We start from the raw sequence: 26778 nt of genomic DNA on the forward strand, positions 1-26778 counted from the left end.
TATTCCTGTCTGACTGAGTCTTGTTCATCGTGTCACTTGTGCCATCTCGGTTGAGAGTCTTCCTAGTGTCTTCGTGCTTGTTTGTGGCCTATTGAGGGTATCATCTCAAGTCATTGTGGTCCGGGTACATGCTCTAGGTGTTGTGCATTTGCTCTATTTCTATTGGAGCCCATATTGCTAGTCTGATCCCATAGGTAGTCCCGACCTCATCTACAGAGCCAATTGAATTATAGTGATTTGCTGGTTATTATTTCTCTCCTTTTGCTTTCATGAACGTTACTCTTGGTTGTCTGAGGCATGACCATGCATGTTGAACTGGTAAACATTTCCATGGAATGAAAAAGAGTTGCTTCACACCCGTCCTGTCTTCAGTTGCATAGGCTCTGTTAGAATTATAGATATAATTCAGCAGTGACCAATCTAATTTAATAAGCTAGTTAGGGGCACTTTTCCCTCTTTAAGAGGTTTTTCTCCCTAACCGCATTTAGTCCACTAACTATGGTTAGTGACTACTAAGGTTTTGTCACTAGGACAAAACCTTATCTCACTCCTTCAATTGTATCTCTCTCACACTCATCTATTTGCAACTAAGCTTTCAGCTCTCTCTCTCTCCCGTTTTCAGTTCTCACCTTTGCTCTCTCTCCCGATCTCACATTTGGTATCAGAGCAAGTTCTTCCTGCCCGTGCTTCAGTCGCTACCGACACTGCCCCTTGCCCGCAAGCTCGAGCTCCAGCCCACGCTCTTGCCCACCCGTACAGTCCGTACGATTGTACGGATTTGTACCCGTACTGTACCTACAACGCCCCGTACACAGCAGTACAATGCCGTACTACCGTAGCCGTACAACCGACAGATGCGCCGTACCTCCATTGTACGACTACTGTGCAAGTGACAATAATTCGTCGCCGTACAGCAATCTTCGCCATACAGTTCCATTCATCGCTCGCCGTACCTACACGTGTCGACCGGTCGTACCAGCTCGTCCGTACTTGCACGTGTCGACCTCGTCATCCGTACAACTCGCTGTACAACTCGCCATACATCGCTGTCAGATCCGTACAGGTGTACGGATTTCGACCGTATAGGCTGAGATGTACAGTTCCGTACAACTGCCGTATAGCTGGACTGACAGTTCCGTACTGTTAGTCCGTACAATTTAAGGGTGGGCTTGGAAAGTCGCATTTTTGCACGATTTGCTTTGCAGGAGGATATTGGAAAGTTTTTTGTTAGGCTCTTATGCATACAACCATTGTTTGGCTGTATTTTTGGGAGCACATTTAGAGCTTTGGCAGACAAATTGCAAATTTGGGGCTTTCACTTAATTTGCCCTCTTTTGGATGCAATTTCCTTGAAGAAATTTGGGGCTTTTGCAAACAGAGAGCAATTTGTGCAACATTTAGGACTTTCAGACCATTTGCCCCTTTCTGGTTGCAATTTCAAGCCACAAATTGGGGATTTTGTGTTGGGAGAGCAATTTGACAAGTTTCAGTTCACACTGCCTTTCTGTGAGTGTTTTGAAGCACTCTCGGCAGGTTTTGGGAGAGATTGGATGCTCTGGCAGATTTCTGGCAGAGGCATTACAGAGACTTGAGTTGCTTTTTTAGCCAGTGTTTGGCTGTGTTTTTTGGGAGTTGTGCATTTCATTCCCAATAAGGGAATTCAGTTTTGTATCTGCTAAAATCTCTTTCTCAGATATGGCCCAGCAAAATCAGAATGATTTCCCGTTCGGTGGTCTTTCACAGGAAGACAAGTTGGATGGTACCAACTACTCCCTATGGAGTTTTATGGTACGCAATAGTCTAATTTCTCGCAATTTATGGGATTATGTGAATGGGGATGAGATCCGACCAGCAGATATGGCACCTAATACCCCTCCCCAGCAAGGAGGTGGAAGAGGTCGTGCACAGGGTGCAGTTGCAAGGACATGTTGTTGGTGCAGCTGTAGCCACCACTCCAGAACAAAAGAGATGGGATTCACAGATGCCTTAGCTTTGTCATGCATCTCTCTTTCAGTGAAAAGATTTATCATTCCGCATATCCGGTCGTGTAAGACCTCGAAGGCAGCGTGGGATATCTTAGAAATCATGTATGCAGCCCAGAATGATGCAAGGGTATCTTTCTTGAAAAGAGAGTTAAGTAATACACATATGGAAGAGGGTGACTCCATGTCAGTCCACCTCACAAAGCTACAGGATCTCAGAGAGCAATTATTGAACATTGATGAGATTATTCTTGATTCAGAGATGATTACCACCACTCTGAATTCTCTTCCTGAGACTTATCTCAGCTTTCATACCTCGCTGAACTTATCATTGAGGGGGGGTGCAAATCCTCTCACTAAGCTATGCTCTCAAAGTTCAAGTCAAAAGGAAAGGAGCAGGCAAAGACATCAGTAAATCAGCCTTCTAGTGGGTCAGGACAGCCTTCACAAAAGGCTAAGAATGATGCAAGTAAGCCCAAGAAGAAGGGTTTTTGTCATTACTGTCATTTCCGTGTCTTTGGATGCCTTACATATGCTCATGTGCCAGTTGAATTTCGGCATAAGTTGTCAAATAAGGCAATTAAGTGCATATTTGTTGGGTACAGTGCAGAAAGCAAAGGGTACTGTCTCTACAATCTTGCTACACGCAAGATCATTGTCAGTAGAGATGTGATATTTGCAGAAAATTCAGCTCACACTCAGGCTGAATTTCATATGCCTTCTTCTTCAGAGGATGTTTTTGAGGGGTTGCTACCCATTGCCTTGGGTTCCCTTGCTGATATTTCTGATGCAAATCAGAATTTACAGCCACCTCCCGATGCTCCAGTTCAGCCATAGGATGTCTTGCCACCTCCACAGGCAGTGGAACAGGTGGTTCAGCAAGAAATTGCAGACATACATGCAGCAAAAACAGTCCCAAACTGGCTGTTACAGACTCTCAGGGAGAGTAAGATTGATGCTCCATTACCTGGCAGGACTCGCAGTGCAGTAAGACACATGGAAGGTGCTACATCAGTGGAATCAGCATATGCACGTACTCTTCTCGATGAGGAGGAGCCTGCAACATTCGAAGAAGCAAAGGACAATGGGCATTGGATAAATGCCATACACGATGAATTGCAGTCCATTCAGAAAAATCAGACTTGGGATGTCATAGACTTGCCACCAGGTAAACATGCCATTGGTACACGATGGGTTTTCAAGGTGAAACGGAAGCCAGATGGCTCCATTGACAGATACAAGGCAAGGCTGGTTGCCAAAGGCTATGCTCAGAAAAAGGGCATAGATTATGAGGAGACTTTTGCTCCTACATCCCGGATGACCACCATCCGATCTGTTATTGCAATGGCTGCACATTTTGAGTGGAATGTTCATCAGTTGGACATTAAAACAGCCTTCCTAAATGGAGAGTTGTTGGAAGAGGTTTATGTCAAACAACCTCCAGGCTTTGAAATTTCAGGAAATGCACTTCAGGTATGCAAGCTAAATAAAGCTTTGTATGGGCTGAAACAGGCCCCTCATGCATGGTGCGCCAAGATTCATGCCTTTTTGACCAGCAAGGGGCTGCACAATAGTCCTACTGAGAGCACCCTCTACATCAAGAAGGATGGGGGGGAAATTTTAGTCATCATTCTTTATGTCGATGACTTACTGCTCACAAGGTCCAATGAAGATAATATTGCAGATTTCAAAGCTTATTTGCAGACCAACTTTGACATGTCAGATTTGGGGCTGCTTCACTTTTATTTGGGGATCCAGTTCTTTCACGAGAGACGTGGCACTGTTATGTCTCAGTCCAAGTATGTGCAGAAACTCTTGGACAGATTTAACATGCATGATTGTAAGCCCATAGCCACTCCCATGGAGCCGGGGCTGAAACTCACAATGCATGATGCAGGAGAATCAGTTGATGCCACATTTTACAATCAGGCTGTTGGATGCCTCATTTATCTCTGCAACACTAGACATGATATTCAGTTTGCAGTATCTCAGGTGAGCAGGTATATGCATAGCCCAAAAACTATGCATTGGCAGGCAATTAAGCGCATCTTCCGTTATTTGCAGGGCACGAAGTCTTTTGGCTTGTTATTTCTCAGGGGGGGTGACTTGCAGATGCATGCCTACAGTGATTCAGATTGGGCTCGTGATTATGACACTAGGCAGTCCACTAGTGGCAATTGTTTCTTTTTGGGTAAAGCTTGCATTTCCTGGCTGAGCAAGAAACAATCTACAGTGGCTACCTCATCATGTGAAGCTGAGTACAGGGCAGCTTTCACAGCAACAGTTGAATGTGTCTGGCTGCGTCGTCTATTTGCTGATCTTCATCTGTCATTGGAGGGTCCTTCTCCAAATCTCACTGATAATCAGAGTGCCATTGCAGTGGCAAAGAATCCAGTGTTTCATGCTCGCACGAAGCACATTGAGGTTCACTATCACTACGTCAGAGAGAAGTTGCATGCAAGAGAGATCAGTATGATCTTTGTGTCCACACATGACAATGTTGCAGATATTTTCACCGAAGCACTTCCACGTGAAAAGTTTGAGGCATTTCGTAGTGCCCTGAACTTATATCCGTTTGGTGATTAATCATCCTTGTACATGACATTGGCACTGCAGGAGGGTGTTAGAATTATAGATATAATTCAGCAGTGACCAATGTAATTTAATAAGCTAGTTAGGGACACTTTTCCCTCTTTAAGAGGTTTTTTTTCCTAGCCGCATTCAGTCCACTAACTATGGTTAGTGACTACTAAGGTTTTGTCACTAGGACAAAACCTTATCTCACTCCTTCAGTTGTATCTCTCTCACACTCATCTATTTGCAACTAAGCTTTCAGCTCTCTCTCTCTCTCCCGTTTTCAGTTCTCACCTTTGCTCTCTCTCCCGATCTGACAGGCTCTTCACTAGGTTCCCTACCACTTTTCTTTCATCAGCGTCAACACACAATGTAATTAACTCCAAGCTTGTAAAGAGGCTGAAATTAAAGATTAGCCCATCTGACTATATACCTAGATGAATATAGGAACATTCCCAAACTCATCCTCTAAAAACACAACATAGTGCAGTTTCAATCTCACGCGAGCACTCATAAGATTGAAAATCATAAACTCCATCACGCATAGCAGGGACTAGCTACTATGACATCCCCACTAACATCATCAGCGCCCAACAGTGGGTGTAGACCATAGTATTAAAGTATGCTCTCACACATACAAATCCACACACCCACATTTACTTGAGCATCCATTTATACAAAGTTTTCGTACTGAGTTTCTGTCGACACTCCGGAGGTGAAGGGCAAACTCAGCCATGACGAAGGCTAGCACTAAAGAAGAAGACTAATCAAAAAGTAGTCCAAATCTCTTCATTCAAGCTATAACTGCTTGTGAAGTCTAAACGATTTCATTTTAGTCTCTCCCAAATGAGCATCTAAATCTAAATCTAGCTGATAGGGCAATGCACCATTTAAGATAGAAAGAATTATCACAATACCAACATGCCGCAACTTAAACGAATACTTCACAAGGTGAAATTTGCATGTCCGCTAATACGGCAGATGCATATACCTAGATGAATCTAGGAACATTCCCAAACTCATCCTCTAAAAGCACAACATAGTGCAGTTTCAATCTCACGAGAGTCACTCATAAGATTGAAAACCATAAACTCCATCACATAGCAGAGACTCGCTACTATGACATCCCCACTAACATCATCAGCGCCCAACAGTGGGTGTAGACCATAGTATAAAAGTATGCTCTCACACATACAAATCCACACACCCACACATACTTGAGCATCCATTTATACGAAGTCTTCGTACTGAGTTTCTATCGGTACTCCAGAGGTAAAGGGCGAACTCAGCCATGAAGAAGGCTAGCACTAAAGGAGAAGGCTAATCAAAAAGTAGTCCAAATCTCTTCATTCAAGCTACAACTGCTTGTGAAGTCTAAAGGGCTCAAATTCCTAGCTAGCTTCTAAGTGTGTTTGTAATCCTGAGGCCTGAAACTACGCACGTACTTCTTTTGTTGAAGTGCAAGCCATGGAGAAAGGTGTCTTCCAAACGACCATCTAAATCTAAATCTAAATCTAAATCTAGCTGATACGGCAATGCACCATTTAAGATACAGTCAGGATGGCAAACGAAAGTTCAACTGAAATATGGGACGTAAGGGTTACCCAGTTGGAACTTCGAATTCAGGACTATGTAGAGAAACTTGATTTTGAAATGACCAAGCTTGCTCATGCAGATATAGCCCTGGATAAGGCTTGGCATTCTAGGAAGAATCCAGCCATAGATTGAAAAAAGTACATTTATCAGTTCAAGATGAATGATGTGTTGTATGTCTTACGAGGTGAAAAGAATATACCTCAGGGACTGTTGGTTTCCGTAATGGAAGTCCAAAAAACTCAAGAAGAGTTTTTGTTTCTTTGTACAACATCCGTAGAGCCGATTGATGATTCCTCGACTACCACTAATGTCACCCAAGATGGGGAGATGGCCAAGTTGGCTAATCAAATAGAAGAGGAATTCTCTAATTGTTTTAGAAATGAGTTTCCCCTCCAGAGCGGAATGTTCAGCATAAGATTGAACTAATCTTGAGGGCAAAACCTGTAAATAGACCTCCTTACAGGTTAAGTTTTACCGAAGAAGCAGAGACAACTGGAAGAATACCTCAAGCTGGGGCAGATTCAACCTAGTTTCTCACCTTTTGTTTCGCCAGTGATATCGAAAAAAAAGAAAGACAATACTTTCTGCCTCTGTATAGATTACAGAGCATTGAATAATATCACTATTAAGCAGGTATCCGATGGCTCGGATCAATGATTTGCTAGATGCGTTACATGGGGCCATAATTTTCAGCAAGATAGATCTTAAGCGTGGCTACCATCAGATCTGTATTAGAGCCAAGTATGTGCATAAGACTGCTTTTAGAAGCACGTTTGGACATTATGAGTTTTTGGTATTGCCATTTGGACTTACCAATGCTCCAGCTACATTCGTCATGCTTATGAATGATTTACTACGCCCGTATATGTAGTACATTTTATTGATGACATTCTTGTTTTCAACAAAAGTATTGCTAAGCATCACGAACACTTGAGAATAATGTTCAGTACTTTGAAGAAAGCCAGTCTCTATGTAAATAAAAAGAAAACTATACTGTGTATGGTTAGACTTGAATATTTAGGATTCATTGTTACTCCTGAGGGGGTGAAAATGGATCCAAAGAAAGTGGCTGCCATACTGACTTGGCCTATCCCTAAGAGTTTTGACCGCTTTGCGATCATTCTTGTAATTTGTCTAATTTTATCGAAGGCATATCAAAGGGTATTCCGAAACAGTATCGCCATTGACATATCTGACCTCAAATAAAGTACCTTTTATATGGGGACAGAATCAACAAGAAAGTTTTAACACCATAAAACAAGCTATGGTCTCTGGACCGGTATTAAAAATAGTTAATCCCCAGAAACCGTTTTTCATTGAAACCGATGCAAGTGGCATTGCGGTAGGAGCAGTTCTCCTCCAAGAGGAAAGACTAGTAGCCTTTGAAAACAAGAAGCTTTCTCCCTCCCAACGAAATAGGCCAACTCATGAATTGGAGTTGTATGATGTTGTCCATGCTTTGAAAACATGGAGACATTATTTATATGGATCAGAGTTTTATGTTGATGTTGATCATGATACTCTGAAACATTTTTGTAAAAAACCTAACTTTAGAGGCCACCAAGCTAGGTGGGCAGAACTCATGCAGGAGTTTAACTTAACGACTGGTACCAAAGAGGGTGGATAATAAAGTTGTTGATGCGTTGTCACGCATTATGCATAATATGAGTTTCACGGTATTAGAGAGTGCTCTAATGATCGAGATTAGAGAAACTCAAAAGGTGGACGAGTTCGTCCAGAGCCTTTGGCCTAAGGCTAATGTACTTAAATCCAGGGAAAAGGGTCTAGCATCCAAAAAAGGCCAAACTTATGCAAGATATACCATAAGAGATGGTATGCTGAAAAGGTAGTAGTACCTAACCATAATGATCTCAGGCAGAGAGTCATTCAACAGTGCCATGATAACCCATGTGTGGGACATCCAGGAGTCGAGAAGACGTATGACCTCGTGAAACAAGATTTCTTTTGGCCAAAAATGAAAAAAACATATTCATGAATATGTGACACGTTTTTCATGTCAAGTGAGTAAGGTAGAGCGGATGAAGCCACCCGGACTTTTACAGCCCTTAAAATAACCACTAGGTAGGTGGGAGAGCATTCCCATGGACTTTATTGTAGGTTTACCTACGACATTCCGACTAGAGAGTCTATTAGTGCCCCGCAAGTGGCGGATTTGTTTATTAAACATATATTTCGTTTGCATGTATTACCCAGATCCATAGTGTCAGACAGGGATGTTAAATTTACAACTCATTTTTGGACAGCAGTGTTTGAGACACTAAGGACTGAGTTGGGAATGAGTAGTGGAAATCATCCAGAAACGGATGGTCAGACGAAAATAGTCAACCAAACTTTAGAGGATATGCTTAGAGCATATGTTTCATTGAGGCAACATACATGGGACAAGTGGTTGCCACTGTTAGAATTTACCTACAATGATAGAAAACATTCCTCTACAAGGTTCGGTCCATTTGAGCTGAACTATGGTTATAGACCAACAAATCCAACTACAGTTGAAATACCTCAGAAAGTGCCTAGTGCCACGAACTTTGTGGTTCATGCGGGAGATGCTAGCACTTGCGAGAGCTAACATCCGCCGGGCTATGGATAGAGCTAAGGCATATGCGGATGAAAACAGATCAGTTCCTTCGCACTCCAAGGCTTTGATTGCAGGAGAGTGTGCTAAGTTATCACCCTGTTATTATGGGCTGTGGTTAATTCTAAAAAGAATAGGCAAGGTGGCCTATAAATTAGAATTACCATAGGGTTGTAAGGTGCACCCAGTGTTTCATGATTCTCATTTAAAGAAATTTTTGCAAGCAGGTGACTCGGTAATCGAGGGTGTTGTTTTGTTTCAAAAGATAGAGGATAATGCAAGGCGCAAACCAACAAGAATCTTGGACCGAGGAACAATGCAAGTACACAATGGGAAGATACCCACGATGTTGGTTGCATGGCATGGTCTACCTCTATCTGAGGCTACTTGGGAATCTGTGTACAAGATGCGGAGAGTATTCCCAGATTTTATCATCGAGGACGCTGATACCTGAAGAGGGAAGGAATGTTATGCTCAAGTCGAGGTAACAAGACCTCGGAAGGGTCAGTAGACATTTTCTTTTAGAGGACCTACCTTTATATTGTATTTTGTTGTGTTTCAAGTAAACGGTTAAAGGAATCATTGTCAAGGTCCTCAGTTAGGGCAACATGGCACAGACTAGACGAATCTAAGGTCGAGGACCTAGGTGCACCTAAATGTGTAAATTGCCAAGGGACAAATGGAATTAATGTTATCCCAAGAGAGGGGTAAAAAAAGACCAAGTAATCTTAAAAAAGGGAACAAGTAGTTATAACATCAAAAGATCTCATTATAGGCCAAAAAATCAAGATAATCCAGATCCCGTGCATGTAGGCAATCTGAAAATGATTGTTGTAGAGAAGCACAAAAGAAATAATGCTTAGATAGGGCAGGGTCCTCAAAGACTATGATTATGGTCCTTCAAAAGTGTCCAAAGTGCCGAAAAACGAACCCAATGAAAGAAAATATCAAATCACTGCCTGACAAGAGCAAACACACAACTTTTTTTTTTGGTAGGGTCCATAAGGCCCAGTATCTGATCCAGTGGAAGAAAAGAGAATACTGTAACAAAGAAGCTGATAGTGTGCCATATATCCAGAAAAACCTGTAGAACCTGTGAGCTGGGAATTTGAGAGATAAGAAATAGGAGATTCTGTCTAGAAGGTCTCTAGAATATGAACAAAACCACAGTAAATGTGGAATACTCTCATATGTAAGATGACACCTTGGACAAAGGGGCGATACTATCCTTCTTTGAGCCAATTTCACCCCTACTGGAAGAATACCAACAATACATCTCCATAGAAAGAGTCGTTGCTTCAAAGGCATTTTCAACTGCCATATCAATTGCAATCTTCCTTTCCACCTAATGACTTGTTCAAATGCCATAGGGAATTAGCATGATGGGCAATCCAAGGAGGAGGTAATATCAATCGATAAGCCTGTATAGAAGTCAATAAATTCAAAGGCCTAGAGGATATGCTTGTATTTGAAGACCAAAGGTGCCAATCTTGAAGCCTGTCTCTGACATTCAATGTCGGAATCGGAATCAGAGGGAGTAAGAGATCAGCAATAGCTTTCCAAATGGGTCTATGATGCATCCCCAAATTGTATTGTCGACATGCTACTGGAAAAGTGAGAATATTTCCTTGCATATCTACTACGTCATCAATGAACCAGATACCCATTTTCATAAGATTATAAGCTCTGATGGGTTGTTGAACAGCAAGGGGAGAGAAAAACACAGCACTCCAATGAATACTTTCCATTCTGAGTGAGGAAGCTAAAGAAGCAGAATGGGGAGACCATTTGATGTGAGAGAGTACTTGCTTCCAGTCCTGAATCAAGGAATTAGAAAATGGACAACCAGAGATTTTACCTTGCAATTTGCCAAGCACTACTTCCGATGGATCAACTAGCCAGTGTCCATAAGCATTAGTGCTCATCTGTCCACACAAAATTGTCAACATGATATACCAAGGCTGCTCTTGTTCAAAAAATGTCTTGAGCATACTGATCTTTCTTGCCAACACATAAAATTTGATGTTTATTATATTCAAACCACCATGCATTCTTGGTGAGCAGAGCAAGTCCATTTTGAGCAGCCGTAAAGCTTTTTTATGAAGCTTTGTTTTCCAAAAAATCTCCATGGCTTGAGACATAAAGGAAGTGAGATCTCGAGATGACCAATGTAATAGAGGAAGATAGAACTGGACATAAGCTAGAATAATAGACTGGACAATTCGAAGCCGTACATGCAGAGGCCTAGTGGAGATCTTCCAATATTCTAATTTGTTCTGAATTTTGTTTGCCACCCAGGACATTTGTTGCTTATTGCTGATTTTTCAGCCAATGGGATAGCCCAAATGTCTTACTATGTTTGCCGGATAAACACTCTGGCCTGGCCACAAGATAGCATGCCAGTCACAATGCTTGAGAGGCAAGAGTTTTGATTTCTGAAAATTAATTTTAAGACCAGCTGCTAACCCAAATTCTGAAAGGGTATCCATCAAGAGGCAAATCTCCAAAGGACTATTCTTTGGCATGAAGAATGAATCATCTGCATAGGCCTGTGCAATGAAGGGTCGTGAACCAAAAATCAGAAGCCCCTCTAGCTGTCCAGTATCAACCATGTGATCCATATAAAGTGGCAAAGGATGTGAAACAATGGCATAAAGCAAAGCACTGAGAGGGCATCCCTGTCGAACTGAGCGTTCGAGAGTCCAAGACTCAGACAAATGATTCCCTATAAAGCATTGTGCAGTGGAATCTGAGTAAAGCCAATATATGACATTAACTAGCTTTGGCCCAAAACCAAGTTTTAACATGATTTGAGAAACATAATCCCACTGTACTGTATCAAAAGCCTTCGCCACATCCACCTGCATGACTAACACATCTTGATCTGAATATTTTGCATATTCCATTGCAATGATAGTGTTAGAGATATTGTCATGTATGTGCCGTCTAGGAACAAAACCATATTGCCTGGGATGAAGGCCTTCATGAAGGATATCCTTTATCCGATGTACCAACATTTTGGCAATCAGTTTGTATATAACCGGCATCAAAGTGATGGGCCTCCAGTCATCCATAGTCTCACATAGAGGTTTTTTGGGCACAAGCTTAACCAGACCATGCTTCCAAGCTGAGGGAAGATGTTGGTGCTGCCAGGCTACATTTATAAACTGCAAAATTGGACCCTTCAGTTCAGGCCAAGAGGCTTCAAAAAATTCGACCGTCAGACCATCCCAGCCAGGGGATTTATGTTTACCCAAATGCCTAAGAGCTTCATCCAATTCAACATATGAAAAAAACATTTCCAGCATTGAGGCTTTTTGCAAGGAGACAATAGGAGAAACAAACTCAGTAAATCTGTTACGGGCTGAAATAACCTGAGGTGTAGAAGAAGATGGCTGAGAAAAGAGAAGCTGAAAATGATCCAAACATTGTTTTTCTAGCTGAGATAGAGTCTCGGTCCAAAGGCCATCTGGTTTCCTGACCCTCATGATAGATTGGCTTTGTCTATGTGCATGTAAGTTCCGAAAAAAAGATTTCGAGAAACAGCCCTTATCTAGCATAGGTTAAGCGCTGGGCCGGATCTGCCATTTGGACAACTTGCGTTTATCATTGGCATCAATTATGGAGGAAGCACAAGACAATAAATGCTGCTCAGATCAGATAGAGATCTTTGATGACTAATCTGTACCAAATACTGCTTGTATGATTTTGCCCACTGGATATGATGTCTGGTTTCTGCCATGTACCATCTTCCATATTCCTTAATGACATTTTGAATACAATATATGAAAGAGGTCCAAGCAAAGTCCAAATCCTCCTAAGCATGGGAAATCAATGGCCTGCAAGCCAATCTGATCATATGCTGGAAATTTTCATGAGAGAGATATAATTGATTGACCTGTAAATTTCTGACTGGAGAGAGCTGCAAGTCATCCAGAGGCATACCAAAAGAAAGGATGAGCCATAGTGGAGTATGATCAGATAATTGCTGTGAATAATCAGTCCGCATTTGACATGTATATTCATCATATTGCTGAGCATGAATGAGATAAAATCTATCAAGCCTGGCCCAATATTCTGTGAAAGCATTATGATGATATGTAAATCCCATAACTGATGGGTGAGTTGCTGTCCATAAATCTGCAAATTGAAGAGATGATGTCATATGTTCCCATTGCTGAATTTCAGAGGGCAGCATATGGGATTTATGTGTAGTGTTGTCCTTCCAGTGAGGAGAATTGTTGAAATCACCACAAAGTAGTGCATTTGAAGACCAAGGATATTGCTTGATGGAGTTCCACATTTGAGCTCTTGAAGCTGAATTTTGAGAAGCATACAAAGATCCTATTTCAAAAATCTCTCCATTAATCATACATTGGATAATCATCCATCGTCCACCAAGATCATTATATGCTATCCAGGGTTGCAGATCATGTCTGGCTAAAATGCACAGCCCAGAGAACTGTTCAGATCCTGAATAAAATATATCATATCCAGAAAAAAACCCATGCTGGCCAGCCAAAAAATGCTGATTATGCTCTTGTAGACACACAACATCCGGATGAGTTGTATTTATATAATGCCATAAAAGCCTCCATTTATTCTGGTTGCAGAGGCCCTGTATATTATAGGAAAAACATTTAAGAGAAGCACGCATGAAAATATATACAAGAGATGTTCGGTCCTCAAAAAGAACAGGAGGCCTCAAGCCTCTGCCATTGCCACAGGGTCTTGCTGACCCTCAGCATCCAATTCCCTGATAATATCATCTTCTTCACAAAGGGGAAGACCCTTCTTGACTGCATTAACCCATGCCTTTGAGTTGGGGTTGCTTGGAGAGGTAGAAGATTGTCCTGAAGAAGGAGCAGAGGCATCCCAATTACGAGATTGGAGAGGTCTTTGTTTGAGGGGCACCGTCTTCTTTGCAGTCTGCCATCCCTCATGAGAAGATGGGTTATTTTCCCCTAACTTGCTTTTTCCTTTATCCTTATTTTGAGCTGAATTAGCCTGGCTCCCTGTATGAACTGAAGGCTTTGCTCCTTTAGCTTCAATCTTTTCCACATATGTCTTCTGACCTCCTTTATTAGATGGCAGAGGAATAGCTGCTGGAGGAGGTGGATGAAGGATAGAGGGACACTCTGAAGCAAGATGCCCAAACTTGTGACAAGAAAAACAAGCTCCAGCAAAAATGCCCCATTTTAAAGTGAAATATTTCTTTCCCAAATTAACACCCTCAATCTCCTCAATGTCAACTGCAATAGAGGAGGGGGTCGGTCTATCAGTATCCCACAAGATGCAAAAACGATTTTTATTACCTGTGGGACGAGGAGGATAGATCACTTGTCCCAATGTCATAGCTAAACCTGGAAGCTCTGTTCTCATGTAATCTGGAAAATCAACCACTTCAACCCACACCGGGCAATGATGCTTGATGAGGTTCTGATAGTCCTTATTAGGGGACCAGGGCATGATATGCACCATTTGTCGACCAAAAAATAAAGGAGACATTTCCAACATCTTTTGTTTTGTCAAAGCATCCAAAAGATGTACTTCATAAAATCCTCGGGAGGCAAAATAGACTCCTTCTACATAGCATCCACCTAGGAGAGAATTCACCCATTGTCCCACATCATTAGCAGAGGGAATTTTGCCTGGGAAAAAGATGATCACTGCAGTTTGAGAGAGCTTCTTCAAAGGATGCACAAGAGAAGGCAACTTCATTTTGTAAGTGAGTTCCGGAGCAGGTTGAATCCATTCCCTTCTACTTTGTTGAAAATCCTCATTCAACATATCAAACACATAGGAAGCATCTTCCGATGAAGGAGCTATGGGGGGAGAGGGTTCCCTTGATTGTCGTTTGGGTTTAGGAGAGAGTGCTCTCTTGACATAATACTTGTTTGCTTCTGCCATGGAGGCTAAGGGATTCAACAGATATCAAGCGATAAGAAAGAGAGATTGACGAAAGGAGAAGCTGGCAGAACTGTACGGAAGGGACACCGGAGTGTGGTACGTACAGATGTACGGAGAAGCGACAAAACAGTACAGAATATTGACACGGAGAAACTGACAGAACTTGACGGAACAGAGGCCCTGAGGGGGCACGATGGGGCTAAGCTGTACGGAGGAGCTAGGGATGTACGGACGTACGGAGGCCCTGTACGGAGATACAGAAAAGATGACTGAAACTTACAATATTGACACAGAGAAGATAGACGAAAACGTACGGAAAAGAGAGGCTGACGGGACATGAAGGGGCGATACTGTACGGAAGAGGCAAGGAGGTACGGACGAACAGAGGGAAGATTCGATGGCGAGGTGAACAACAGCGGGTTCAGACGAGGCATCGCAGGGATGAGCCGAAACTGTGCGTACAACCGTACGACGTCCGTACAGATGTACGGACGGAAAGGGAGCTGTATCACGACCTGGCTCTGCGTCAACCTCCTCACTCACGCTCTCTTACCACCACACACACACCCCCACACACACACTCGGGGTGCCCGCAAACACACACACACACATTATGTGGAGAAACAAATGCAGGGAATCTGATGAATAAGTTGGAAGATAAATGATCACGGACGAGGAAAAGGTCGAACAAGTGTGAAAAGGAGTCAAAGTCACAAGTGTGAAGTCCTGATCCAACCTTATCAGCCAAAGCAGCTTTTTCCCCTTGCAAAAGGGAGGATTGCGTCAAAGACATCTTTAAATTTAGGAAGCTGTCTTGAAACAAATCTCTTTCAAGGCTACCACAGTAAAAGTTAGTACAATGGGAGGTCTGATTAGTTGCCAAATAAAGAGGAGGCCAAAGATGACCAGTGCAGTAGAAGAAACAATGAAAGAATCAGAGAACCCAGCTCACTGCCTAAGGAATCTCAGAAACAAGGTCCAACAGCCATGGTGGGGGACTATACAACCAGTAAATGCCTTAATCCGTGAATATATATATATGTAAGAAAAGGGGTGGGGAAAAGGGATAGAGCTATGGGAAGCGGGACAGAGGAAGGAGGAAAGGGAATGGGAGATGAAGGAACGGGGGTAGGAGAGAGAGAGAGAGACAGAGACAGAGAGAGAAGGGCGGGGGGGGGGGGGGGGGGGAGGGGAGAGAGAGAGAGAGACGGAGTCAATGTAGCTGGAGGAAGCAAGAGAAAGCTGAGTATCGATTTAGGAAGGAGTCGCATCAAAAGATACATTGCACATGAGGGATGGAACTGTTGGAACGGTCACCTCCCCATATGCAAGCCCCCATATGAGGAGAGCATGGGGGAGGTAGACCTGGAGATAATGGGGCTGCCACATGGGCAGCACATTAGCTGTCATGTGGACAGCACAAGAGACCTTGTGCAGGAGAGATGGCAGGGGCATGAAGCCCTGGATCTGACCTGGCAAGACGGAATTGCAGAGCAGGTGTACGGACTGCAGCAGGGCCCTATGAAGGGCGCGATGACATCGGCAATAGTACGGACGTGTACGGGCAGGACATGGAGCCAACAAAGGGCTGCAGCATGGCGGCATCCGTGGGCAGGCTGATGGGCCTGCAACAGGCCTTATACGTGGCACAATATGATGGGGCAGGGATTACCTTGGATCAGCCAAGTGACAAGGCTGATTGGGGCTGGTTGAGGCAGCCAACCAGGCCTTGGAAAGGCTGGTCAAAAGGGCTGGGCAGTGCACAATAAAACAAAGGGCTCTTGCCCCGGTTTTGAGCCCCAGGACCGGCCAGGAAAGTCGGCCAAAGAGGGAGCAGAAAACCGACCAGCAGTCGGCCACTTTGGGCATGCTGGGTCAGTCCATACCAGCCCTCTGGGCCTATATAAGGAGGGCATTCAGCCCTCAGATATCATCCAGCCAAGCAGCTTTGGGAGGAGCAGCACATCCACCATCCTTGTGCCTCTACACAGGAAGTGAAGGAGAGAGGTGTTGCTGCAGACTTAGCTCCAGGGAGAGGCTGAACCTAGACTGTCTTCTAGGGCAGAAGGTTGCTAAGATGATCATCTTCTGGAGCAGCCATTCACAAGCAGTTTGGAGCAGTGGAGCAGCTATCTTGGAGCCTACATTCAAGAGGACCAAGGGGACCTGTGTGCTGCAGACAAAGCTTGGTAGGGGCTGCCCACCTAGGCTGATTCACAGGCAGTAAGGTGGAGAAGAACACACTAGACAGAGCGTCTACAAACGCTCGAGGAGGAGCATGCGGACCCAGAGATCTAGAAGTGCTTGACATTTAGTAGGAGAACCTTTTGGTATTGTATCCTGTCCTACTTTGTGATTCCACACCCCACGCGCACACTGTGTGAGCTCCTGGGCATTACTATCAGTCTTCCGCTATGCGTACCCTCTGTTGGGTCATTTCTAACAGGAACTTATATAGTATCCATTTATCCCTTTTGACCTCTCTATCCCCTCTCACCAACCTTTTTTTGGTCTTTTATTGATGATCTGTAGGATTGGATGAGAATACTTCGCAAAGAGCAAGAAAAAAACGCAAGTACATTTGGATGCACTAGGGGACTTTTGCAGACACTAAGGAATGCAGGTCAACATAGCCAAAACAAAAGTCATGGTGATTGGAACTTGCGATTTGGGTTCCAGAGGCACGTTTCCTAAAGTGTGAACTGACCAGGGTGCTGCAATTGTATACGAGAGCTGAGTTTGTGGTTTGATTAAGGTTCATAGTGACATAGAAGATGCTACAAAGACATATCAATGTCTAAAAGGCATTTGATATGCAAAATGAGAACCAACTCACATGATCTAGAGGTGGAGAAGGGAAGGTGGGCAAGACCTAGGGTCCCAAGAGAAGAAAGAATATGCAAAATCTGCCCCAAGTGGGAGGTGGAAAATGAGCAGCATTTACTCCTAAGATGCTGGGCCTATGCACATTGGGGTCACATTTCACTAGCACACAGCCATCCTTCAAAACAAGGTATTTTGATGCATGCCCACAAATTTACCACATTGGATGTAACACAGATATTGACTCGACAACATTCCATGCACAGAAGATCATTTATCACACACATAAAAAAAAACTTTTACATTTGACATTCAACCACCGACCCCGTGACACATATTGTGTTTTCATCACTTCCCATAGGAAGTTCCTACAAACATTTTATTTCATAGTCAAATATTTACATCATATCATCTTGAAAAGATGTCTTTGGAGCCATAAAAAAACCCATCACTAGCTAACTATGTGCACCTATGTGTCTCCCTACGTTATTCATAGTGCTAGTATTTTATTGCTTTTTTTGTCTTATCAGTGTATGGTAGGTTCTCTGTATAATGCCTCACATTGTGGTAAGGTGGGATCTAGTGTTCTCCCCCTAACCATCCGCCGGTAGTCACATGGGCTGAATCATACTTTTCAACAATACAATTTACGTCTTGCTGCAAGGGACCGCAACCTGAAAACCTATTAGAGCCAGCTACAAAGCTAGCAACTTATCTAAAAGTAGTTTTCAAACACCACAAGATACTTGGACTACCACAGAGTTAGCTCAACAAGTACTAACTGCATAGCAGGTCTATAGTATTTCTTTCACCAGATGTAAAAGGTCTGTATTTGTTGATAGTGATCACAGTCCCATAGATCTAAAGAGTCTCAAGAGGACTTTAATACAATCATATCATATCATAATCCAATCATCACCCCCAACTACTAATTATCCTAGGACCTAACCTCCACTAGCTTAACCAACTTTTGGCCTTCATTACAACTATCCGTGCTTGAGATAATTTTGTCCTTAAAATTGCAAGCGATGGTGAAGCTCCAAAACACCCTGCTGTAAAATAAAAATACGACTGGGTCAAAAGGAAAAGTAGGATGGTTCTTTGCCCTAGATGTTGTGCCACCTCTTGGGTCATGTGAGTAGCATGCCCATTATCAAGAAGCTCCACAATCACATGCCCTTACATGTCTCCGTGGAGTCTACTTTGCACACACCTCTTCATACCTTGCTGTCCTCTTTTGCCTACATTAGTAGCATTTATTGCTTTTCCATAAATCCCGTGCATCTCTAGCAATATTGTCCTGCCCAAATGCAATGAACTGAAAATCATCTTCATTATAGACGCTATAATGAGGCTCAAAAAGTTATTGTGCTTCCTCAACATTCCAAGGATCTTCAGACCTCACATGTAAGGCCTTTAACCCTAGGCTGCATTGCTATAATATTCCTCTTAACATGACACCCATAAGGCCTTGGAAAGCTGACCATGTGTAGGGCTTCCAAGATGAAGTCCTCATCTTCAAACAAGTTGGGCATGGCACATGCCATTAAAAAGAATCTTGCCTTCATCATCCAATGGATATAATCTGCAACATCCTTAAGGCCAAAGTTGAGTCTTCCCGCTCATTAGGATTCTTGGTTTCTCCTTTCAATCTATGATCTGTCAAAATATCTTGTGTCGCTTGTCCAACCAGGCCCCAGCCATAATATAAGAAAGACAAATTAGTCCTGACCTCAGATGGTAGGCCCATGTAAGCATGGTACAGATAAGGAAACATCAATGTCACACTCTGTTGGACGTGGTGTGGTCACCTCCCCATCTATAAGGCCCCATATGAGGAGAGCTTGGGGGTGTGAACCATGGATTGATGTAGCTGCCACATCAGCAGCACCTTGGCTGCCATGTGGGCAGCATACACACAGAAAAACAGGAAGGGATGGGGCGGGCAGCACATGGGCTGCCATGTGGGCAGCTGGTCCCAAGAGTTACCTGGCAGTTGGAAGCCACCATGGTGGACAGCAGGGGAAAACCCTGTAATGACAAGGCAATGATGTCAGCAACAGTACAGATGCCTGCAGCAGGAGGTACGAAGGTATTTGCAGTGGGTCCAGGGACTGGAAGAGCCCTGGAACAGAGGCGGAACAGCAGAGGAGGTTTGTGCATGGATTGGAGAGGCTTTGGACCTGAAAAGAGGCCAGGGACAGGTCGGGTACAAGGCAGGACTGCCTGGGCCAGTGGCAGCCTGCCACGTGGCCAGGCAGTGGCCTGCAAGGCCCTCAAAGGAAAGCCCAGGTGGGTCGGTTCACAGACCCCCTGGGTCGGCCCAAACAGGCTGCAGGATGGCCAATAAGACCCTACGGGGTTGGCCAATATGGGGGGCATCCAACCTCTATAAAAGAGGGTCCTTGGGGCCTCATTCTAAGTCCACCAGAGCAGCAGTTCAGGCAGCAGACCAGCATCTTTGGGCCTACATCCAGGAGGACAAAGATGGGCTGGAGAGTTGCAGAAAGAGCTTGGAAGGGATAATATGTATAGTTCAAGCACGATTTGGAAAGATTATGGCGAGGCCAAGATTTCGGTTAAGAGGTTTTCACACAAGTATTTGTTTTGAGTTATACTATCTCAAGCTCCGCAAGATCTACATTATGATGTTTCCATTATGGAACTAGTTCTACTATCCAATATGCCGATGACATAGTCCTCCTGTAATCTTTGGCAGAGGGACTACAGAGACATCTAGATGCCCTAGAGGTATTCTGCAGAGAGAGAGACCTGATGGTTAACCTTGGGAAGACCAAGGTCATGATCTTCAACACCTCCTTCACAGTGCTTCACCGACATAGCTTTACATACCAGAGTCAGCCAATGGAGATTGTGCAGTCCTACACATACTTGGGTGCAGTCTTCACAAGGCCAGTTTTCACGATGACCCACGCAGCCAGAGCACGACTCACACGAGGGCATGGTGCCTTGGCCCGACTAGAGCGACAGTGCTTCTAGGCACACTTCCAAGATCCGCCGACGAAGTGTTGGCTTTTCGACACTCTAGTGAGGCCAACCGCCATGTATGCGGCACCGTTTTAGGGGTGTGATATTTCAGCAGCAGAGTGGAAGAGATTCGAGTGGCTGCAGGTGATTATGGTCTCCACGATGATTCGGAGTAAGCCCTAAGTCCCCCATCAGATAGTACAGGCAGAGTTTTCCATGACCCCTCTCTAGGTTGATGCCATCTTTCAGACAGTGACTTTCCTCCATAGAGTTTGGGACCTACCTCATGAGAGACTTCCGAGACTGGCACTAGAGTCCTCCATACGACTATCTGAGAGTGGGGCAGGTACAGCATGGTTCGCCAGTCACGAGATTCAAATGGATCAGCTTCCCCCGTTTCAGTATAGTATGGATGCACCGCCCGAGTCGATCCCACGAGATGAGATTAACCGCATCATATGGTTAGATCTCCTCCAGCTCCACACATCTCGCACTTGGGGGGGCCCAGGAGTTCCCCACCAAGACCCAACTCTACTATGACCACTTTCTGAGAGTATCAGAAGACGGGCTCATCATCAGACCTCAGTATCTCGAGGACAGAGGAGTTGAGGATCGAGACAGGGAGAGCTGCACGCATACCCAGAGAGCAGCGGACTTGCAAGTTGTGCACGATGGGGACGGTCGAAACAGAGGAGCATTTTCTGTGTGTCTGCCTAGCCTACTATGAGATCCGAGGGCGCTACCACTACCTTTTTCAGGAGGGATACGGCTTTGGCCCACTCTCGCGACTGATCCACTTTCAAGACCAGGTCTGCATTGGGCTCTACCTGATGGAGATGCGACGACACAGGGAGATACTAGGAGGATGGGACCACCACACCACAGGGTACCGAGGTAGACCGAGCGTAGAGACAGGTCACAGATTTCTATGCATCTGACTCGGCCCCAGGGCACTCTAGGACGGAGGAGGAGGAGCTAGTCGACATGAGAGATATATGGATCAGCGGAGGTAGCCGACACAGCACTGCCAGAGGAGACCACGTCCTCCACCACCACGGGAGACATCGCAACAGATGCAGATACGTGAGCTCTTTGCATCTCATCAGAGAGCCATCATCGATGGCTTGGATACGTAGGGCTGGTCCACGCACTTGGGACTCTAGCTCTGAGCACTTGATATCTTCGTGTCACTCTCATTTTGCATTTTTACTTTGCTATACTACTTTGTACTAGTATAGTATCTTAGTACTCAGCAAGGGCCTTAGTGAGCCCTTTGCCCCGGCCCACAGTGGTCTGTATGAGCTACTTGATTCCGTACTTTGTTACTTGATTCCGTACTTTGTCCCATAGGCCCTCAAGGCCTCCCGCGGACGTTAATCTCTCTCTCTCTCTCTCTCTCTCTCTCTCTCTCTCTCTCTCTCTCTCAATGATAATGCAATCATACCACTCTGAGACACAGTCTTCGCAGAAAATATGCTTGCATCTAAGCAAGATAGGTGCTTGCATTTTCTCCTGACAAATAGCACACATGTCCCCGGCTGCAAGAACCTGCAAAATAAGAACGTGCTTAGATTAGCCCCTTGTTCATCACCCCAGATAATTATCATGGAAACAAGCGAGGTTACTCCGTGTGAACAATTCAACAAAAAGAGGTGCTATGATTTTGACATAGTCACACAAAAAATTAAAGAACACAAGTCTTCCTGACATGTTCTGCCATTGGAAGTATGATGATTCTATTAAGTCTGCAAATGAAAATCTGACTAGCAGGAGCTGAGTGCATGAAATATGAATCTCATAATCCAAACGCTGCAGAAATCCTCAGCGTTATCTGTTTGTATTTCGATCCTGTCCTCTGAAAATCATATTTCATCGACAACGGACTCATAATCCAAAGGCTGCAGGAATCGTATCTTTTTGTATTAAGATCCTATCCTCTATAAAATCATATTTCATATCAATCAACTGATAATCCAGGCTGGAATTTAGTAGTAAAGTGAGGAACACTAATGCAGGCCTGTCAATGATAATGTTAAAATGATTCTGACAGACCCGCATTCCACATGATATCAGATACACCTCATCATCTATGGATAGAAGTCAGACATGAAGGAAATTGTGTAAGGATTGTGACAGAAATATTCACCGACAGATACACAAAAGATATAGCATTACAAATCACACTAGCAATGAAACCTGAAGGATCAGCCTCTATTCCAAGAACATCTGCAGATAGACAAAACAATTGTACATACAGTGCAATATAACAGCCAGCACAAAAGGCCCAGAGCACAATCACACTAATAATGAGAACCAAAGAAGTTGATTGACAGCGACAGTACTCCCAAGAGACACATTGAAGGTAAAGTAGTAGATACAATGTGAATGCAAGATATAGTAAAGTAATATCCAAATACTGTAACATGCAAAAGAGTGAGAACCTTGTTAGGGTCAAGTAATTTGACATGTAAATGCCAATGTGAAGAGGCACAGCATAGAAAGGATAGAGCACAGGGAGGTATTAGACTCCCCTAAAGTCCTTCAATACGCAATTTCAGCTTCGCTTTCCATCATAAAACGCATTTGAGGACTGTGTCAAAGTAGTAGGGAGGCGACAAAGAGCTGGGCCATTGAACGCCAAGCCTATGGAGATGATTCCTTTCAGTGGCAATTGTAGCTCTAGGAGGGCCATCCACTTTGAGAGATCCGGTGGGGACCCCAAGGAGTAGTTTTGGCCATTCAGGGTGGGAAGCTCCGTTGAATTTCTTTGGATATACCACTCAATTGAGCACAAAACTACAGTTAGAGGCCTTAGCCTGGAGCCCGTCCAAGGAGAACTCTGGGTGGAGCAACAGATGTCATTCGCAGATTTTGTCCCCTCTAGGTTAGCCTTCTCCTGAGGAAGATTTTCTTTTTTTAAAGCTAATGGCCCACGAGGGCCTACCCATTGGCCTGTGGCTAGTGCAAATATGGCAAGATGGGACCTATCATTGCTGTTCGGGAGGTGATCTGGAGACGATAGCACACTGCTTGAAGATCTGACTCTTGACTCAGAGGATCTGGTTGGGCTCCCTTGGGATCTTGGCCAAGGTGCAGAGGATGCGTCGGGTATTGACTTGGGGATGGAGACTTGGCTATCAGAGGGGAGCATGCATTCTCCACCGAGACAACCTCGCCAGCCTATCTCATTGACGGTGAGCAGGTCACTAGGTAGGACATCCTTGAGGCCTCCCCTCCAACTGAATGGCGCCCAAAGACCTTGCCAACAGCGTTTGGGAGATGGCTTCCCACATCACAGCTTGGCACATCTAGGTAGCCTGATGCAGCCTGGTTGTGGGGTCCCAAAAAACCTGACCCACCGCCACACTCGTCGGTATTTGGCATGATATCATCATACTCTGCGTGCCATTTAGGAGCAGGGTACAGAGGACTCTGGGAAGACCATTGAAAGATATGATCGTTTCTGGACGACTTGGCCTGCAGTTCTTTTTTATATCGAGGTATATGTGCTGGTTGCAGACCCCTCCCTACTGGCTGTGGTTGTCCGTTTTGGGGGTATTCTTCGCAGCTGGCAGAACATGCATCATAAAACAAAAGCTCTTCCCAAATATATCTCAAAGATAATATACATTCAAAACAACACTTCTGCACAAATACAAATTGTATAGCAGCATTGCCTTCCAATCTATCCAATAAGACACAATTCTTACTTGCACAGAACTCCTTTGGTGACCCAATTTCCAAATGAGGTATAAGGGCAAAGAAAAAACATATACAGAAGACCCTTCAGTATATTGATGATTCTTTCTTCGAGGCACAAGAGCGGGGGGAGAAGATCCTCATGCGAGCAGATGTCAGGCCAAGAGGAGAGCCAGAAGGCAAAGAGAGCAAGCCGAGCCAGCCATCATCAATGTAGCTCCCTTTTAGAAAAAAAAATAGCCCGCTTGTAGAGCCGTTTGAAGGCATATCAAGGCCAACCCAAGGGAATAATGCAAAGTGATTGCAGGAGCACCAATCAAAAGTCGGTTGACTGACTGCAATCCGATCAACTGGTCAGCTGTCACATGGAAGTCTGGTGGGTTGTCCGCCTAATCATGCAGCACTTTATTGTTTGCCTAGTCAACTATAACATGGAAATCTGATCCACAAGTGGAACATCACGTGGCAGCTCCCCTCCAAAGGAAACCATCAAGTGCCCCCCCTTCTTCAACCAGAAGCCAGCCACTATTCAACCAACTGCTGCGTCTTAATACACTAGGTAGAGAAGCTGAGAACCACCTAGCTCTGAGTTCGAGTGGCATTCCACCCATGTGGATAACAATAGCCCCCATGATATGAAAAATAGAGGAAAAGTTTTTCCCCTCTCATATGGTTCACTTGTTGAATTTATTGTCTGGAATAGGCACAAATCACTGTGAAATTCCTTTCGGGGAGAAGGGCGGCAGGAAGCACCTTACCATTTTCAGTCTTGGGATGTCTAGACTATACCAGTGTTTATGCAATGTTCATAAATTTATGCATTGTTCTCTTTACTTTTCAAGCACTGTGGCAGTTAATCTTGCATCATTGCTTTAGTTGCAGACACTATTACAATGGGTTTGACCTAGATGCAGACATGGCCATGATATATGAGATGCACCAGTCCATCAAAGCATAATAAGTTGAACATGAGATCAGATCATCTTAAAATGATTTTAAGAACCAGCAAGTCAAATGGCTAATATTCGCCAAGGACAAGCAGAATATATGCACCACAATACCACATTTAAGGCACAGCACTAAAAAACACCTTTGCTAAAGAAGCAGAATACTCATGCTGCAAAAAAGCAAGCAGAAAAGTACAGAACAAGAGAAATTGAAAAGCAATTTGACCAAAGGAGAGAAGAATAAAGTACAGCAAGTCACCTCCTCGCGAGTAGCAGAAGATCCATACTGCACTTCCCTCCGGGAAAGCAATTTGACTGCTGCAAAAAACCTTTGCACCTGCATCACGCCAGAATCATATTATGAATGGCAACTTGAGATGATACCTGTCACAGTACTGAATGATGGGGAATCCCAGAACGTTGGAAAAGCCAGCAGGAGTTGCGTATAGCAGCAAATGTACAGCCATGAGCAAGCAATATCAAAAAATTATACATGATGCAGCTAGCAAACTCATCCAGACCATATTGAATCTCGAACGTTTTAACAAAGCCAGTACTAACAAGCCTTTTGACTTTAGAACAATAGATTCTGTAGCTCAGAAATGAAATACAAGGAAAGAAGAATGAAGAATTAATCATTTTGAAAGAACCTTTTCCAAGGTTGCCGTAAGCTTGAATGTGAGGTAAAGTCCAGTTGTCAGAGATGAAAACAAATTTCCATACTCTTTGTTCAAGAAGAAACGGTACCAAATGGGAATAGGAAGAAGTGCCCGGTAAAGCAACAATACATATTCAACGACTGTCAGTAACTGTGCCTGGCAGAGAATGAAAACAACAAGGGTCAGCTGTGAATTTGGCTATTGAAATGGTTACAAACCTACTTTGTAAGGCTTCAGACAACCCAAAAGACCATAAACAATCATAAAGCTAAATGACTCCAGGAGCATATCCAACTCATCCTATTACCCACAAGGTTTCACAAAATGGCAGGGACTTGCTACTATGACACGCCCAACAACATCACCAGCATGCATATTAATTGTTGTAAGTTTTCAAAAATGTTGCAGTTCCGTCCTTTAAAGCATGGGATACTTTTTAAGAAGTCAAGGCGAGATGCAATGAACATCGATAACTCTTTAAAGTATAGTGGAATGCCTCAGTCTACAATTGCACACACCAAGTCAGGTGCTAGATCACCAGGCAACTTAAAAGGACTTGGAATGGAACTTTTTTGAAGCCAAGTCTGTGTCTCAGCGATTGGTATATGCCAATTGGTCAAAGTAACGACAATAAAATAACCCTCTCAACATTTATGAAGGAATTACTATGCAATAAGCTGGAATTCTCATTTGCCTTGCAGGCATAGTTTGGTCTGCAAACTTCCTCCTTGAAGTGAGTATCATGTAAAAAATTTATTTGCAAAGCTTGACTTCTTTGAGCTCCCTCATGCACCGATGCCTGTATTGTTCTGCATTAAATGTGATATTTTCCCTTCAGTGCAGGACAAAACATCCAGACGGAAAGAGAGAAGCACTATACCTGCCGGCGATAAGGTCGAACTCGGCTGTTCTTGTAAAAAATAAGAATTGAACATTTGGTTACCATGGCCAGTTGACGCACCATAGTGTCTACCAATACAAAGAGACAAATCAAGTTGACAGAA

The 26778-nt window shown here is 43.9% G+C and overlaps 1 protein-coding gene across 1 annotated transcript in view; it reads right to left on the reverse strand.

Moving 5' to 3' along the window:
- Positions 1-26778, reverse strand: part of LOC147899908 (uncharacterized) — a 52967-nt gene that overhangs the window by 19120 nt on the left and 7069 nt on the right. Inside the window, exons 4-7 of the mRNA XM_087376979.1 lie at positions 26655-26743; positions 25766-25930; positions 25375-25452; positions 21914-22017 (exon numbers count right to left, since the gene is read on the reverse strand). Coding sequence (XP_087233105.1) covers positions 21914-22017; positions 25375-25452; positions 25766-25930; positions 26655-26743 — 436 coding nt within the window. The remainder of the gene's footprint in view (positions 1-21913; positions 22018-25374; positions 25453-25765; positions 25931-26654; positions 26744-26778) is intronic.

The sequence above is a fragment of the Dipteris shenzhenensis genome, chromosome 7, assembly GCF_047967505.1.
Source record: "Dipteris shenzhenensis isolate YYH24624 ecotype China chromosome 7, Dip_SZ_1.0, whole genome shotgun sequence".
Classification (NCBI taxonomy): domain Eukaryota; kingdom Viridiplantae; phylum Streptophyta; class Polypodiopsida; order Gleicheniales; family Dipteridaceae; genus Dipteris; species Dipteris shenzhenensis.